Raw genomic sequence first — 18,539 nt, forward strand, 5'->3', positions numbered from 1 at the left:
AGAGGACAGAAGGAGGTTTCACATGTAAACCTACCCTTCCAAAATGGTTATAAAAACTAAAATCCATTTAGATTAAGGGCATGACATGGAGGTGACTAGGGCAGTCAACAGGAAGTTGAGTTTAAACCACACCCCAGGTTTAATCCTGATCCACTGGGAGCACGCCAGATGTGCCATTAAAATAGCAGTGGTCATTTGTTCACTTTTAAATCAGCAGGCTATTTCATCCACTGTCCTGGTCAATATACTTCCTTCGATCAACACCCCAAATTGTTCATTTATCTCTATTGTGGACTGTAAGACCTTGTATGCACAGTTTGGTTTTAGGGTGTAATGCCTGTTCACACATTCTCAATACATAAATAATAAAGTATTTAAAAAGCAAAAGCAAGTTTAGTCAGAGAAAGAGTTAGTTTGCCTAGGGAGGTAATGCAGAAGTGAAGCAAAAGAAAGAAAGTGATTACCTTGGGGGACCTGGAATGGTTCAAGGTTATCATAATTATGTATCAAAAGCACATCAGGGTAATAGAACTAGAATAGAATATAGAGCTACAGCTACAGAGAAGCACTCTGCTTCCTAAAGTCTACAACCAGCTCTTTCATTTTGCTGACATTGAGGGAGGAGATTTTTGTCTTTACATCATGCCACTAATCTGTCTATCTCCTGGTTGAAGTCACTGGCTACAGTCAACAAGGCCTCAGGGTACTCCATCTCAAGGCTACTTGTACTCTGTCTCCTCAGTGTTTGAGATCGGACCCACTACCATAGTGTCATCAGCAAATTTGTAAAAGGCGTTAGAGCTGAATTTGGATGTATAAGGGGTAGAGTAAGGAGCTGAGCATGCAGCCTTCTAGGACACTAGTGTTGAGATTATTGCAGAGGAGGTGTTATCACCAATTCTTACTGATTGCAGTCTATGGATTAGGCAGTCAAGGATCCAACCACAGAAGAGGGAGCCAAGACCTAGGTCTCAGGAGTTGAAAAAGAGTTTTGCTGGAATTATGATGTCGTAGACAGAGCTGAAGTCAATAAATAGGAGCTGGACAGAGATGTTCCATGGGATGAGTGTGGGGCCAGGGAGAAGGCATCTGCCATGAAACTATTTGTGACAGTAAGTAAATTATAGCAGATCAAGGTGATCTGGAAGTTAGAAAGTGTGGAGCTGGATGAACAGAGCAGGCCAAGCAGCATCTTAGGAGCACAAAAGCTGACGTTTTGGGCCTAGACCCTTCATCAGAAAAGGTTTTCCAAGATGTTGCTTGGCCTGCTCTGTTCATCCAGCACCACACTTTGTTATTTTGGATTCTCCAGCATCTCCAGATCCAAGATAATGGGAACCACAAGGTTAGATTTGATGTGTACATTACTAAATTCTCAAACACTACCTAATAATGGAGGTCACAGCCACCGGGTGGTTGTCATTGAGTTTTATTGCCTGATTTTCCTTCAGCGCTGGAAGGATAGTGGTCTTCTTGAAGCAGGTGGGAACCTTGCATCATAAAAAGAGAAAGGTTAAAAGATGTTTGCAAATACTCCCACCAGCTGATCCACGCTTGATCTGCAAGCATGGTTTGGGATTCCTTCCAAGCCAGTCACTTTCTGTGGGTTCACCCTCAAGAAGGCTGATCTGATGTCTGCAGCAGTGACTGTGGGTACAGGTGCATCAGGTGGTGTTGGGGCAGGGTTGCATCATTTCACTAACCACCTGTTCAAAACGAGCATAGAATGCATTGAGCTCCTCGGGGAGGGATGCATCGTTGTCAATGATTCTACTCAATTTCACTTTGTAGCCCATTGTATCGTATAAGCCTCGCCTCAAAGTGTGTATGTGTCGTTAGTCTGGGTTTCTAGTTTAGTCTGGTATTGTCTCTTGGCATCCCTGATGGCTTTGCGAAGATCATACCTAGATTTCCTGGATAGGTCAGGGTCACTCAACTTGAAAGTCTCAGACCTGGTCTTCAGTAGGGAATGGATTTTCTGGTTCATCCAGAGCTTCCAGTTGGGGAACACTTGGATTAAGCTCTTTGGCACACAGTCCTCTACACACTTACTGATGAAGTCTGTGACGACAGTGGCACACTCATTTAGGTTGGCTGCTGAATTCTTGAATATCGATCAGTTCACCGACTCCAAGCAGTAATATAGGAGCTTATCCGTTACCTCAAACCAGCACTGTACTACTTTCTGTACTGGATCCCAACACTTCGGTTTCTTTGATAATGGGAACTGCAGATGCTGGAGATTCCAAGATAATAAAATGTGAGGCTGGATGAACACAGCAGGCCAAGCAGCATCTCAGGAGCACAAAAGCTGACGTTTCGGGCCTAGACCCTTCATCAGAGAGGGGGATGGGGGGAGGGAACTGGAATAAATAGGGAGAGAGGGAGAGGCGGACCGAAGATGGAGAGTAAAGAAGATAGGTGGAGAGGGTGTAGGTGGGGAGGTAGGGAGGGGATAGGTCAGTCCAGGGAAGACGGACAGGTCAAGGAGGTGGGATGAGGTTAGTAGGTAGCTGGGGGTGCGGCTTGGGGTGGGAGGAAGGGATGGGTGAGAGGAAGAACCGGTTAGGGAGGCAGAGACAGGTTGGACTGGTTTTGGGATGCAGTGGGTGGGGGGGAAGAGCTGGGCTGGTTGTGTGGTGCAGTGGGGGGAGGGGATGAACTGGGCTGGTTTAGGGATGCAGTGGGGGAAGGGGAGATTTTGAAACTGGTGAAGTCCACATTGATACCATATGGCTGCAGGGTTCCCAGGCGGAATATGAGTTGCTGTTCCTGCAACCTTCGGGTGGCATCATTGTGGCAGTGCAGGAGGCCCATGATGGACATGTCATCAAGAGAATGGGAGGGGGAGTGGAAATGGTTTGCGACTGGGAGGTGCAGTTGTTTGTTACGAACTGAGCGGAGGTGTTCTGCAAAGCGGTCCCCAAGCCTCCGCTTGGTTTCCCCAATGTAGAGGAAGCCGCACCGGGTACAGTGGATGCAGTATACCACATTGGCAGATGTGCAGGTGAACCTCTGCTTAATGTGGAATGTCATCTTGGGGCCTGGGATGGGGGTGAGGGAGGAGGTGTGGGGACAAGTGTAGCATTTCCTGCGGTTGCAGGGGAAGGTGCCGGGTATGGTGGGGTTGGAGGGCAGTGTGGAGCGAACAAGGGAGTCACGGAGAGAGTGGTCTCTCCGGAAAGCAGACAGGGGAGGGGATGGAAAAATGTCTTGGGTGGTGGGGTCGGATTGTAAATGGCGGAAGTGTCGGAGGATAATGCGTGGTATCCGGAGGTTGGTAGGGTGGTGTGTGAGAACGAGGGGGATCCTCTTGGGGAGGCAACTCATATTCCGCCTGGGAACCCTGCAGCCATATGGTATCAATGTGGACTTCACCAGTTTCAAAATCTCCCCTCCCCCCACTGCACCACACAACCAGCCCAGCTCTTCCCCCCCACCCACTGCATCCCAAAACCAGTCCAACCTGTCTCTGCCTCCCTAACCGGTTCTTCCTCTCACCCATCCCTTCCTCCCACCCCAAGCCGCACCCCCAGCTACCTACTAACCTCATCCCACCTCCTTGACCTGTCCGTCTTCCCTGGACTGACCTATCCCCTCCCTACCTCCCCACCTACACCCTCTCCACCTATCTTCTTTACTCTCCATCTTCGGTCCGCCTCCCCCTCTCTCCCTATTTATTCCAGTTCCCTCCCCCCATCCCCCTCTCTGATGAAGGGTCTAGGCCCGAAACGTCAGCTTTTGTGCTCCTGAGATGCTGCTTGGCCTGCTGTGTTCATCCAGCCTCACATTTTATTAACTTCGGTTTCTTTAAAGTTTTGACAAAGATCCATAGCTCAGGTTGTTGACTTGCTCACTGAGCTGGCTTGTTCTTGTTCAGACGTTTCATCACCATCATAGGTGACATCAGTGGAGCCTCTGATGAAGCAATGTTATTCTACTCCACTTGGAACTTGTACTGTCCAATCCGTTATGGTGGGTACTCTGAATAACGTCTGAACAAAAACATGCCAACTCGGCGAACACGTCAACAACCTCACTGTTTCTGCTTGTAAGCTGAGAGAAGAAACACAGCATTACAGTCTGATTTATCAAAATGCAGACAGGGAATGGAGTGGTAGGTGTGTAGCAATGGCCCAGGGCGTTTAGGCCTCTGATGGGACAGGAGACGTGTTGGTGGTATCTTGGTAGCACACTCTCGAGGTTGGCCTGGTTGAAGTCACAGGCTACGATGAACGAGGCCTGTGGGTATTCCATCTCAAGGCTATTTGTAGCATCAAGCGCACTCTTCACTTTGATGTGAGGTGGAAGTCCAGCACAGAGTGATGTCGAACATCCCTCCAGGGTACATTCTGTAACCTTGCCATCCTCAGTACCTCCTTCAAGTGGTGTTCAACATTGAAGAGTATTGATTCGGGGTGACAGGTGGTTTCCTTGCCTATTTTTGACCTGCTCTCATGAAACTTCACGGTATCCAACAATTTTGAGGACTCCCAGGATAACTCCTACCCAACGGTAAACCACAATGCACCACCTCTGGTGGGTCTGTCCTGCTGCTGAGACAAAACAAAGCTAGGAATGGAGATGGTGGTGTCTAGAAATTGACTCATACCTTACAGGCAGTGTCAGGCTGTTGCTTGACAAGTCTGCGGGACAAAGTAATAAACTGTTAGCATCCACGTTTAGCATGAAAATACGGAAGGCAAACAGGATGTTGGCCTTTATTTCAAAGGGAATGGAATATACAAGTACGGAGCTTTTGCTAAAACAAGGCACTAAATCAGACCTCAGCTGGAATATGGTGAACAGTAAAAAAAGTGAAGTGCAGATACTGGAAATCAAACTCTAGAGAAGGATCAGTGAACTCAAAACAAAATAGCTGTTTAAGTTCCCAAAGACGTTGCCAGCAACTCATGTTTTTGTTGCTGTAAACAGCTTGGGGCTGTTATCAAAAGGAAAGATATACAGGCATTGGAGACAGTACAGAGAAGGTTCACTCGGCTGATAATAGGTATGGAGGGACTATCTTACAAGGAGAGGTTGAGTAGATGGAACCTGTACTCATTGGAGTTCAGAAGAATGAGAGTGACCTTATTGAAACATACAAGATTCTTAGAGAACTTTACAAGATTATTGCAGACAGGTTATTTTAAAATCCTTAAGCGAGAGTCTAGGAGTGGAGAGCATGATTTCAGAATAAGGGAGTTGCACGTTTAAGAGAGGTGAGAAGGAATTTCTTTTCTCATAGGTCAGTGAAACTGCATAATTCTTTACTGCAGGGGTCTGTCAAGGCTGGACGATTAAGTACATTCAAGGCTGAGATTGACAGATTTTTAATCAGAAAGGGAATCAAGGGATATAGGGCAAAGGCAGAGAAGTGAAGTTTTGAATTATCAGATTCGTCATTATCGAACCGTGATGCAGACTTGATGGGTTGAAAGGCCTACTTCTGCTCCTACATCATATGGTCACCTTTTCCAATTTTGATACAAAATCGCTCTGATGTCAGTTCGGAGCACTTTGAAGATGGACAGAGCTGTGGTGTGCCATTGCCATTTCCAGCACCTTGAAGATGCTGGGTGGTCAGTTCTGAAGAAGGGTCACTGAACCCAAAACGTTAACTCTGCTTTCTCTCCACAGATGCCGCCAGACCTGCTGAGATTTTCCAGCAATTTCTTTTTGTTAATGGGTGGGCTGTTCAGTTTCAGTCCTTTTATCAGATAGATATTGTAGTAATTAGTTCCAATGGAATAATTTACTAGACTGTTTACAAATCAATCACACTGATGTGGATCTGGAGTCAATGAATGCAGACTAGGCAAAGATTGCAGATTTCGTTCCCTAAGAGGACAAGATTGAACCAGGTGATTTTATACAACAATAGTTGTATTAATTAATTTGATTTTGTTTAACCAAAAGCAAATTTCACCATCTGCCGCAGTGGGATTCGTACCCATATCCCATCTCTGGATTACTAGGCTTGTGACATCAGTCAAGCACCGCCTCCACGTGCTTGCGTTTTTAGTATTTTATCATCATCAGGAACGTCCCAAAGTAGTTTACAGGCAACTAAATGTTTTCATAGTGCAGTCACTATTGTAAAGTGGGGAAACAACAGCCAAGATACATATTGCATTTTGCTATAAATACCAAAGAGATAACGATCATGATAAAAAGATAGTGTGGAGTTGGAGGAACACAAGGTCAGGCAGCATCAGAGAAGCAGGTAAGCTGACGTTTTGGGCATAGACCCTTCCCAAGAAATCTGAAGGGTCCTGATCCAAAACGTCAGCTTTCCTGCTCCTCTGATGCTGCCTGATCTGCTGTGTTCCTCCAGCTCCACACGGTGTTATCTTTGACTCCAGCATCAGCAGTTCTTACTATCTCCGATGAACATGATAATGAATTTTTTTTGTGTTGTATTTTGAGAGATAATTATTGGTCAAGATGTCAAACAGAACCATGACACGTTTTTCAAGACAAACAGGGGAGTTATGTTCAGCCAGTTGCTCAAATCAGACCAGTTTAACACCTCAGCTGAAAGACTATTATGTTGGTTAACTATAAACTATGTACAGAAGAACAGGCCTTTGTGAATGCCCCTTCCATTGGGTCTCAATCCCATGCAACCTAACTGACATGACTGTGCAAATGCATGAAGAATTATGATTGTTGGTTTGATACAGTTAATCCTTTAGTCTATACTAATGACGGAACACCACAACAATCATTATTACAGCTGGATATTCTGGGCCGATGTCTTCATGTTACAGTAACACAGTTCCTTCACTAGAGGGCCTCAACTGTAGACTGACTATAAAACAAAACTGCAAAGCTACACATCACACCAGTATGTCATTCAGGGTACTGGAATTGTCATTGCTGAAAGTCCAGGATGCAACTTAAGTATACAAGAGGTGAAGCATCAGTTGGAGCTATGTAAACGTCTAGGGGCAAAAGGGTTAAGCTGCAAGTAATAACCAAGGGCACAGCTTAAAAGAGAAAGGATAATTTTACAGAAGACTTTGTTTCGCAGTTTCTACTTATTTCAAGTGTCCTTCCACTTGCTCAAAGCAGTCTCTAGATTTCTATGGGACAGAAAACATCTCAGCACAGTTTCAAAGTGCAGCAGCGGTACTAGTTTGTGTCACATTAGTCCTCAGCATCTCAGCAAAAGTGCAAGCGCTTGTCATTCACATAATCCTGATGGCAGGATCTCAGCATACATAAATTGGCAAATAGACAAATGCGCTTCTCCAGAGACCGCAAACTTCAAACTGTACTGCATTGACAGTGGATTGTTTTGGAATGCCATGAAAGGAACTGGGCAAAATGCAACATTGTTTCTCTGACCATTTATCCTATTAGCTGTGTCTTTTTCAATTAGGAATGTAATTAGGTTTATTACTGTTAATATCTGTCTTGTGAATTTGAACAGTCCAGCACCTCCAGTGTTAGAACAGTGTGCTGTGCGCTGGCTGTTCTCTAAAAAAAAAACACTACAAAGTCAACTAATTTGGCATAAGAAGCCAACTGTGCTCACAGCCCCCTCCACCACTTGCTGAATAGGCAAGGCTCATTGAAGTTATAATGAACAAACATTGCAATTCATTCAGAATATACTGCTGTTCAGACATGGAGTAGATTCCATATTCTCCTGCAGCTGATCAAGTTCAGCACTATTCTCTCATTGGGAATCACTTCGTGGGACAGGCGCTGAACAACAAACTGCATGAGTACCACTCAGTCATCTCTCCTCTGGTCTATTAAAATGTCATTCTTGAATCTTTGCACCCTTGCAACCAACTCATCTGGTGGTGGTATTGCTTGCTGCTCAATTTTTCCTCATGGACTTACCTCCTGTATCAGAAACCCAAGCAGGGCAGATAATCCAGTAAAACTGAAGGCTAAGTGTCTACAATAGCATAGCAATAACCATCACTTCAGACATATTTATACAGAGTATTCTGTTGCCTTTCTAAAAGTTAAACGTACAGAATTTAAACACAAACATGAGTCTCTTAGAGAAGAGAAATAAAAACTTACTTCTATCGTGGGATCATACTCATCTACAAAGTGGTTCTGAATAAGCTGGATTGTCAGAGCGCTTTTGCCTACGCCACCAGCTCCGACCACCACTAGTTTGTATTCGGTCATCTTTCTTGTTCAGAGACAGACCTATGTAAGCAAATAGCAACATTAGCAACAAAGGAACAGAAGCAAACATGGCAGTGCAATGATTGTGTTACTTTATTTATTCTCTCTTGGGAAGTGGCAGCTTGAAATCGTGTCACTGATCCTAAATGCCTTTGAACTGTATGGCTTGCTGGGCCATTTCAGAGGGCAGTTAAGAATCAACCACATTGCTATGGGTCTGGAGTCACAGGTAGGCCAGACCTGATAAGGACAGCAAATTTCCTTTGCTTTAGGGACATTACTGCACCAAATTGGTTTAATCAATGAACATTGTCATGGACAGTCATCAATTGAAACTAAATCCCGTGGTTGCTCTGATGGGATTTGAGCCCAGAGCACTGCCCGGGGTCTCTGATTTACTAATCCGACGACATTTCCCAAGGACACTCGAGCCAGCAAGTTATTGTTCAATCACAAATTTGAATTCAGTTCTTTTTAGAACAAAACAATCTGGAAATATAAAGCTGGCATCAATAATAAGGCTGATGCAAAATCATGAAAACCATTGCTTTATTCGCTTTCTTTAGGGAAGGAAACCTGCCTTTCATTCTGGTCTGCATGGTCTCAAGATCCAAAATAACACAACTGCACCATCCATATACAACCAAAGGCAGCTCAAGGTGGACAATAATTGCGACCAATGCCTTCCATGCCACATATTGCCAAGTATGGGGCAGCATGGTGGCTCGGTGGCTAGGACTGCTGCCTCACAGTGCAAAGGACTTGGGTTCAAATCCAGTCTCTCTGTGTGGAGTTTGCACAGTCTCCACACATCTGCATGTGTTTCCTCTGGATGCTCCAGTTTCCTCCCACAGTCCAAAGATGTGCAGGTTAGGGTGGATTGGTCATGCTAAATGTTCCATAGTATCAGAGATATGTATTTAGTGAGTTAGCCATGGGAAATACAGGGTCACGGGGGTTGACTTTGGGTGCAATGCTCTTTGGACAAATGGTGTGGACTTGATGGGCTGAATGGCCTGCTTCCACACTGCAGGTATTTAATGTACTTCATGTGAAATGGACTGGACCAGACCAGACTCTATACTCCACCTGAGTACTGTAAGGAGATAGCCTAGACCCCAGCGTTTATATTTATCTAAAGGCCAATGTAAAGGTGCTATATTCCACGTGTGTTTCAATTGGTCTACCACTAGGCTTTCATCAAGACACACTTTATCGTTTCAACAGTTAAAAGTACAAAAGGAAAAAGAATTGATATAACATTATCTTGTTATGTATTTTAATAGTTAATGTAGTATTTAATCACTAATCATAGACTGTTCCAATGTAGGCAGCATCCCACAAACACGTTCTTTGGTAAAAATACAATTCTGCAAAACAGCTATGATCCTCACATACTGTCTCTCTCCAGTCAAGAAAGAAACAAGCTGCTCCGTTGGATTTTTAAGAGGAAGCCTCTAACGCTTTGCACTCTCAGTTTGCAACTCAAACATTTAGCTCAGCAGCGAACAGATATCTTCTCACTAACTGAAAGCAAACCTGCAAACTCTGGGTCTGAGAGAGCCCTGACCACACCAATCATGATTCTTTTGTCTCATTAAAAACAAGCCCAGGGATAACTCAAAGCCACATACTCGCCTCCCGCCTGAAGCGAGCATTCATGTACCAATGTGGCAACACCCTCTGCAAGAGGATCAACACCGAAAACATCTCTTAAAAGCACTGTACTATCACACAAGAACTTTTTCTTCTAAATGTGAAGGTCAGTCAGCTCTTTTTGATACAGCTCTACCATTTAATTAGTACATGTTATCACATGTATCCGAACCCTATGGAATTCGGATATAGTTAAAACTTGTCACCCCTAACGATAGACACTGTGCAATATTACTCAGCAATTGCTGAGCTGGATTTCGGTGTCAGCCATGGCTGAGTAGCAATTATTACTTCAAGTGTGGAGTTCATTCCCATTCCAGAGACTTGAATTCATACTTCTGCGTGGCACTCTCTCAGTATTGCACTGTCACTGATGCTGCCATTCAGATGAGACACCAAGCCAAGGTCCAAGCTGCCCTCACAGGTGCAGGAAAAACATTCCCAGTCTCTCTAAGAGAGGTGCAGGAGATATCTCCCACTGTCCTGGCAAATACGCAAATCTTTTTACCAAAATCCGTATATATAAAGAAAATAGCAGGATTCTACAAACCAGGTTAAGAACAAATTGGCTGCCTCATTTCCTACATTACAACAGTGCTTTAAAGTCAGTGGCTACCTGGCACTTCAGCATGGCCAGAGGTCAGAAAAGGCACTAATTAGAAACAAACGCTTGCTCTAATGCAAACCCTTTCAACAACGCTGTTGTCGAGCAATTGAAGAGTTCAGATTTGTCATACACCTAAGCAGTTATTTAAAACAAGGCCAAATCTATTTCAGTAACACAATATAACCTGCAAACCATGCCTTTAAAACTCCCACAGTGCGTCAGTACATTAAAAAAATGATTGCGACAGCGTTTGAGTAAGGGCCTGATCTATAATCAGTTATTTATGTCACAAAAAGACAGAATTATTACTTATTTCAACCTCTATTTTAAATTTCCCAGAATTATTTTGTTACATCTAAATGTCAGGAGTCTTCAATTATTTCAGTTATGACAGTACAAAGCGTTTTTACTTTGAAAAAGACTGAATAGGCATGTAAACATCAGTGGGCACATGTGTGAAATCTGGACAATTCACGTCATTAGTGAAAAGATTGGCATCAGCAGACTGCTCTCTGACCTGATCACGAGCCAGGCTTCAGTATTCAGTTTTACCCATCCCCCATCCTGCTCAGAGGCTGAAAGGCTAGTGTCTTAGATTAAGACTTGAACTTTTGAGAAATAGAAAATCAAAAAAAACAACACAATCTTAATGAGAATGATTCTGACCCAAGGTTATACAGAATTGCACAGGATTTGCCCGTAGCATTTGAAACAGGGTGCTGTTATCTTTTTAAAGAGCAAAGCAATGCAGACCTATAAACACACACACACACACACACGGACTTGCTTTGAAGGCTAGAAGATGTACTGTGCTGTACAGTTCTGAACAGAAGTAGACCATTCCGCTCAGCATCTGCTTTGTCATTCAATGAAATATGGCTAATAGGATTAACAATATATGGTGGGTATTTAAAAAAAAACAAGATTTAGCGTTTTAAAAAGGTTTCATACTAAGGGTGGTCAGATAATTCAAGACTAATTTCAATTGATCTTTTGAATGGTACTCAGCCAGTTACAGATGGCTCCGAGTGTTGGCTAAAAGGTTTTAAAAGTGTCTCGTATTAATGACAAGAGCTTACGCTTCAATTGCAGGAAGGAATGGTATGTGTATTCCTGCCAGTAACCCCAAGTCCTCAGCCCCAATTCCCAGAAAACTACAGAGCCAAAACCCAGAGGAAGAGGAGATTAATAACCACACCTAAAAGGAACAGAACTCCACTGAAAATACTTGGGAGTGTCACTGTGACAGATAGTGCTAAAAATAAACGTCTACAGCAACTCTGATTACTCAGTTCATCAGACACCAGAACTTGTTTTAAACTTGAAATGGGAGAAGGCCATTCAGCCCCTAGTCTGATGTGCTATTCAATGAAAACTTGGCTGATTTGTACCAGATGGTGAAATTATTTCAATTCTTACTGAAAAGGCCAGCGAAGAAATTAAAACAAACTAGTTGCCATTTAGGACTTTTTCTTATTCAATGCTGATTTGAGCAAGAAAAAAAATAAACCAGCAACATGCCAATGGTCTCGGGAGCACAAGTACATAACAAGCTACAAAAAAAAGAGGCACTCCCGGTGCTGGAGTCTGAGATAACGAGGTGTACAGTCGGAGGAACACAGCAGGCCAAGCAGCAGACAAGCAGGAAAGCTGATGTTTCGGGTCTGGACCCTTCAGAAATGGGGGAGGGGAAGAGGGTTTGAAATAAATCGGGAGAGAGGGGGAGGTGATGATAGAAGTGGAGAGAAGACGGACAGGTCAAGGAGGCGGGGACAAGATGGGCTGGGGAAGATTTTGAAACTTGTAAAGTCCACATTGACATCATTGGGTTGTAGGCTTCCAAGGTGGAATACGAGGTTCTGTTCCTCCAGCCTTCGGGAGGCATCATTGTGGCAATGGAGGAGACCCAGGATGGAAAAGTTGTCCAAGGAGTGGGAGGGGGAGTTGAAGTGGTTCACGATTGGGAGATGTTGTTTGTCACGAACCAAGCATAGGTGTTCCACAAAGTGGTGTCCAAGCCTCCGCATGGTTTCCCCAATGTACAGGAGGCCACAACAGTAACAGCGGATACAGTATCCTGCATCAGTGGATGTATAAGTGAACATCTGTTTAATGTGGAAGGTTTTCTTGGGGCCTGGGATGGGAGTGAGGGGGAGGGTGCAGGGGTAGGGGTAGGTGTAGCACTTCCTGCGGTTGCATGGAAAAGTGCTGGGGGTGGTGGGGTTGGTGGGGAGTGTGAAGCAGATGAGGGAGCCATAGAGAGAGAGTGGTCCCTCTGGAAGGCGCAAGGGTGGGGAAAGAAATATGTCCTTGGTAATGGCGTAAGGTTGCAGGTGGCAGTAGTGGCAGAGAATGATGCTTTGAATCCGGAGGTTGATGGGGTGATACATGAGGTCAAGGGGAATTCTGTCTTTGTTGTTATTGTGGAGAGAGGGTGAGAGGGCTAAGGTGCAGGAAACGCGAAAGATGCGGCTGAGGGTGTTTTCAACCACTGTGGTAGGGAAATTGCAGTCCAAAGAAAAAGGACATCTGGGACGTCCGGGAGTGGAACACCTCATCTTGGAAGCAGATGAGGTGGGGGTGAAGGAATTGGGAATAGGGAATGGCATTCTTGCCAGGGGGTGGGTGACAGGAGGTTTATTATAGGTAGCTGTGGGAGTCGGTGAGATTGAAATGGATATAATTTTCCAGGCTGCTACCAGAGATGGAGACACAGAGGGGTCCAGGAAGGAGAGGGGTATCAGAGATTGTCCAAGTGAACTTGAAAGTAGGGTGGAAGGTGTCAGTAAAGTGGACGAACTGTTCAAGCTCCTCATGGGAGCATGAGGTGGTGCTGAAACAGTCATCAATGTAACAAAGGAAGAGGTGGGGGAATAGGGCCAGTGTAGCTGCAGAAGAGGAAATGTTCCACGTAACCTACAAAGAGGCAGGCTTGGCTTGGGCCCATGCGGGTACCCATGGCCACCCCCTTTGTCTGCAGGGAGTGGGAGGAGTTGAAGGAGAAGTTGTTGAGGGTGATGAGGAGTTCGGTGAGGCATAAAAGGGTGTCAGCAGAGGGGGTTGGTCAGGCTTGCGGGAAAGGAAGACGTGGAGGGATTTTCGGCCATCTGTATGGGGAACGCAAGTGTATAGGGACTGGACGTCCACAATGAAGATGAGCTGTTGAGGGCCAGGGAATCGGAAATTTTGGAGGAGGTGGAGGGCATGGGTGGTGTCACAGACGTAGGTAGGGAGTTCCTAGACTGGAGGGAGAAAATGGAGTCAAGCTAAGTGGAGATAAGTTCAGTGGGGTAGGAGCAGGCAGAGTTAATGGGTCAACCAGGGCAGTCAGGTTTATGGGTTTTGGAAAGGAGATAGAAATGGGTGGAAAGAGTTTGAAGAACAATGAGGTTGGAAGCTGTGGTTGGGAGGTCACCTGAGGTGATGAGATTATGCAGGGTCTGGGCGACGATGTTTTGGTGGCCTGGGATGGGGTCATGATCAAGGGGTGGTAGGAGGTGGTGTCAGAGCATTGGTGCCTGGCCTTGGTGACGTAGAGGTCAGTGCACCATACCACACCCGTGACTCCCTTGTCCGCGGGTTTTATAGTGAGGTTAAGGGCCAGGAGTGGGGTTTGTGTTGTACTGGTAAAATCAAAGTCACTTAAAGCACAGAAAGAGGCCACTCATTCCACTAAGTCTAAGCCAGCTCTCCATAAAGCAATCCAGTCAGTTTCAATCCTGTCCTAAACCTACAACTTTGCAAGTTATTTCCCTTCAATGGCCACCCACTTTCCTTTTGAAGTCATTCATCACCTCAGCTTCCACCACCTTGGAAGTGAACAAGTTCCAGGTGATAACCACTCACCAGTTCTTCCTCACACCCCTGCAACATCTCTTGTGAAACCTTAAATCTGTATCCCTAGTCCTTGTTCTATCAGCCTTTCTTTCCATACTGTACTTTATTATGCCATAATCTTGGACACGTCTATCTGACCTCCCCCACAATCTCCTTTGCTTCAAGCAAAACGTCCTGCTTCTCCATTCTAACTTTGCAGCTAAATGTCCTCATCTCAAATCATTCCAGTCAATTGCTGCCACATCTTTCCAAGGACCATCACACCCTTCAAAGTATGGTGGGAAGATCATCTTTAGTTGAACTCCATTTGAGACTCGATGAAAAATGGTGCAAGTTTTTAACAAGTGAACCATTGTAATGTTTTCTACAGGTGTAGAAAGTGAAAATGCATTATTGAACGGAGACTTCATAAATTTGTTTCCTGTATAGCCTTGAAACACAAAGCATTTCTCATTTAAAAAGTGGGCAGAAGTTTGAGATCCCAGGTACTTACCAAAACAATAAAGTCTGAAGATTCCAGAACAATTGAAAATTAAACTGTTCTAACTTGATGCAGTAAAGTTTGACAATCTACAATATATTTTCTACTTATAGTCTACCGTGCAAAATTAACAAGGCAAAATTAAGTAACAGGCAAACTGTGGTTGAACACCTCACTGACTGCACTTTAAAATTGTTGATGCATTCAAGACAAATTCTAAACAGATGTTAATAATATAGTAGGTCACCAAATGTCATTGCAACCATCTCATTAAAAGGCATTCAAACATTTTGCTTCCAGACATGTAGTCTTGAAAGTCCCCAAAATCCCATTCCATCAGACTACCTGAACAATTGCTTGTGGCTCCTGGTTGCTCAATTTCTTCTCAAAACTGCATTTTAATCTGATTCTGAAAGCTGCAGTGCCTACTCATAGGCACAATTCCTGTTCTTTTGCAGGCAATTAGCTTCAGAAAGCTGACACTATCCCAGGCAGCTCTAATATTTCTCCACTGCACTGGACAATCAATGGCTTCCAGAGACCTCCTTTATACTAACTGCCTGACGTCTGCTAACAGCAACACAAAGTCTGAAGCCACATCTTTGTATCAATGCTCTGCCAATTTCTAGCTGCAGTTGCTGCTCATCACTCCAAGCAAAGGCACCCAGAGATAATGGGAACACGCACTGTGCCTGATGCTCTTAAACACTGCAGGCCTCATACTAGATGAGCCAGATCCCCTCAGAGCCACCAAGGCAGGCTTCTGGCAATGTTACCAGATCCTGAACACTGTTCCTGTTCCTTCCAAAATTCGGATTACTAACTTTACAGCTTCTCCATCCCCATCCAGAACCTCCTAACCAAACTTTGGTGAATGCTTGCAATCTGCCAGATCACATCTTCAGTCCTTGCAGACTTGCATGCTCTATGATCTCAAGGAGTTTTCAATGATCTCTCACGGCTGTTCTTGCTATGATCCTTTATCTCAGGACCCACCGTGACATTTCCAAAGACCCTCCTCATAGTAGCCTTTATGCCAAAACTGTGTTGCTATATACTGAAACCTCATCCTGGTACATAGCCAGTGTCCTACTGTTCCCAGAGCCACGTATTCTGTCAGTGAAGCATTACGTCTGCTGAAACTATTTGGTTTAACACCTGACCTTATGATAGCCTCAATTAATCATGAACAATGCAAAAGATATCCGCTGGTAATGCATCAAACATCCTTCCCCTGCCTTTAAAATATCAGTTATTTTTTGGAAATGGTTGTCTTAGTAACAGTAATAGAGATTGCTAAAAAGATAAAGACCAAGGTCTGGCTAGTTCATTACCACCACGTTTGATAGTCACAGGGTACAGGAATAACCGAGATCTGTTTGCTTAGTTGTCAAATCTCAAGCAATTAATCTAGGAGACTCTAGTAAAGGAAAACCCAGTGGAGAGCTTCCAGAACCATACCACTGTTCTTAGACCATAAAATGCAAGCAGAATTAGACCATTCAGCCCATTGAGTCTGCTCCACCATTCAATCTTATGTTGATATGTTTCTCAATCCCATTCTCCTGCTTTCTTTCCAAGCATTTTGCATTGAAGACATTATGTCTCACAGACTGTATCTTAAAATAAAACCAAAGAGTATTTGCATTTGAATGAATCAAAAAAAAACCCAGTGCCACCATCTACCCAAGGAGACATTCCATAAACTGGCGTCTCACTCATTAAAACGCATCTTTGGAAACTAGATTTCAAAGTTGAACTTACCCTCCATCCCCAAATCTATTTTATTTCTGAATAATTTCTCCAAGCTTGATTCCACAAGGCAAGGGGCATTGTTTCTCACTTACTTTAACCCCCAGTGGGTGTCTGAATGCCCCATCCCAGAGACTTCCAAGTCAGGCCAATAGCCCAGTGGACCTTGACATGATGGAGCCTGTTGTCAGCACGTGGCCCTCCTACGCTCCTCGCCTCCTGGCTGTCTGAACTCTAATCTTCAAAGATTTCATAACATCCCCACAATTAAAGAGAAAAAGTTCTTTCAAGAGTCTGCCTGGCTGAGAGCACAACCTTGGAGATTGTAAGGCAGTGAGTACCACCTCAGGAGTTAACCATCGGCTTGCATGGCAAGAATCACATCTTAAATAGATTTGCCTGGCAGCAAAATAGTAATGTCGGCTACTTTGAGTTAGTTACGCAGAAAAGTCTTCCAGAGATTGAAAGCATTGAAATCTAAGCTCTTGCATTAACATCCATTCATAATGCCTAGCACCCATAACTCATTCCTCAGTTATCTCACCCAATGTTATGGGGTTGTGTTTAATTATTGGCAGGGAGTGGATGTTAGAGGGATTTAGGGCTCTTGGTCTGAGTGCTATAGTGGCAGTGGTAATATCCCTACTTGTGAGCCAGGAGGCCTGGGTTCAAGTCCCATCTACTCCAGCTGTGTGTAATAACATCTCTGAACGGGTTAATTAGACAATACGTAAGGTTCATAATCATTTTGATTTCATTCCCTCCCCCTCTCCTTACCATTTCCCTCACTACTGTCATTGCCCTTGCTAGGCATTGCACAGTTTGCTTAATTGGAAACAGGGGTGGTTTAGTGGTGATGGACACTAGGTGAAAAGTAACATGGGTGATTTTTTTTGGGGGGGGGGGGGAAAACAGAAAAAAAAATGTTCAGTTGTATGTGAGATTGCTTCTAGGTATAGTGAGGAATAAAGGGTTCTTATGTGAGAAGGGCTCTTGTAGCACACTGGTAGTGTTCCTACCTGAGCCACAAGGCCCAGGTTTAAGTCTGCTCTGGATGTGTATAGCAACATTGCTGAATAGGTCAAATAGAAAATACCTACATAAACACATTACACTTATTATTGAAATAGTTTGGTTATGATCACATGTCTACGCTTGTAACACTCCTCCGTGAATGAATACGAGTTGGAGTAAAGGTGGATAGAGTTCAGCACTATTCTACCATCTGACCCTCCAGCCGAGAACACCCTTATCATTTAGCTGCCACTACTCAAATTACTATTTCTGAATAATCCTGAGAAAGGAGTGATTTCTTCCCAGCAACTCATCCATTTCCACACCCCAACTTAGTATAGTTCATCCAGCCCAGTCCATATCATAGGAGGTGCTCCTCTTATTAAAGATCATACTTACGCAAACATCTTTACAGCAAGATCAATTCAGTTTCCAAGGAAATTTCCATGATGTTATTTACAGATGTGAGTTTATTGTACTTTTTTAAAAAAGAAATTACAGAAAGTGGAGTCCCCTAGACTACATTCAATGCCTTTTGCTAAAGGAATTTTAAAAAAAAGTGACTTTATCCTGCCTAAAATATCTTACGGTTTGTATTCAGCTTCATAAGAATAAATTCCATTTTGTTGAAGTGTAAACAGTATACAAGTGGTGTAAATCTAGGCACAAAGATTTATGCGGTGTACACAATTAAGCAGAATTATTTTAGACTTGGATGTTATTGCAAAATTGGTCATATGCAAGGCATGAACTTAAATTGAATTATCAATGATATTCCTCTGCACAATTTTAAATACAGGAGTTAGTTCACTTGATTCAAAGACAAACACCTCTTTTATAAAGAGTCAATTTAAAGTGTCTTTTCATTAATTTTGAATTATTGGAAAACGAGTCCTCAATATCGCTGCACAACATCATTGTTTCAATGCTTAACTAAAACTGCTCAAGTCAAGCAACTGCTGCCTGCAATATGTGAAGTGTAACTGCTGCAGATTGACAAGGAATGGGCAATTATAGCCTCTCAAAAGGGAGAAA

At 43.8% G+C, this 18,539-nt stretch overlaps 1 protein-coding gene across 5 annotated transcripts in view; it reads right to left on the reverse strand.

Moving 5' to 3' along the window:
* LOC125463188 (GTPase KRas) overlaps positions 1–18,539 on the reverse strand; it is a 53,321-nt gene that overhangs the window by 9,534 nt on the left and 25,248 nt on the right. For all 5 annotated transcript variants that reach the window (XM_048554076.2, XM_048554072.2, XM_048554074.1 and 2 more), the window contains exon 3: positions 8,047–8,178. In XM_048554076.2, coding sequence (XP_048410033.1) covers positions 8,047–8,157 — 111 coding nt within the window. In that variant the 5' untranslated portion in view covers positions 8,158–8,178. The remainder of the gene's footprint in view (positions 1–8,046; positions 8,179–18,539) is intronic.

Source organism: Stegostoma tigrinum, chromosome 25 (assembly GCF_030684315.1).
Source record: "Stegostoma tigrinum isolate sSteTig4 chromosome 25, sSteTig4.hap1, whole genome shotgun sequence".
Lineage (NCBI taxonomy): Eukaryota > Metazoa > Chordata > Chondrichthyes > Orectolobiformes > Stegostomatidae > Stegostoma > Stegostoma tigrinum.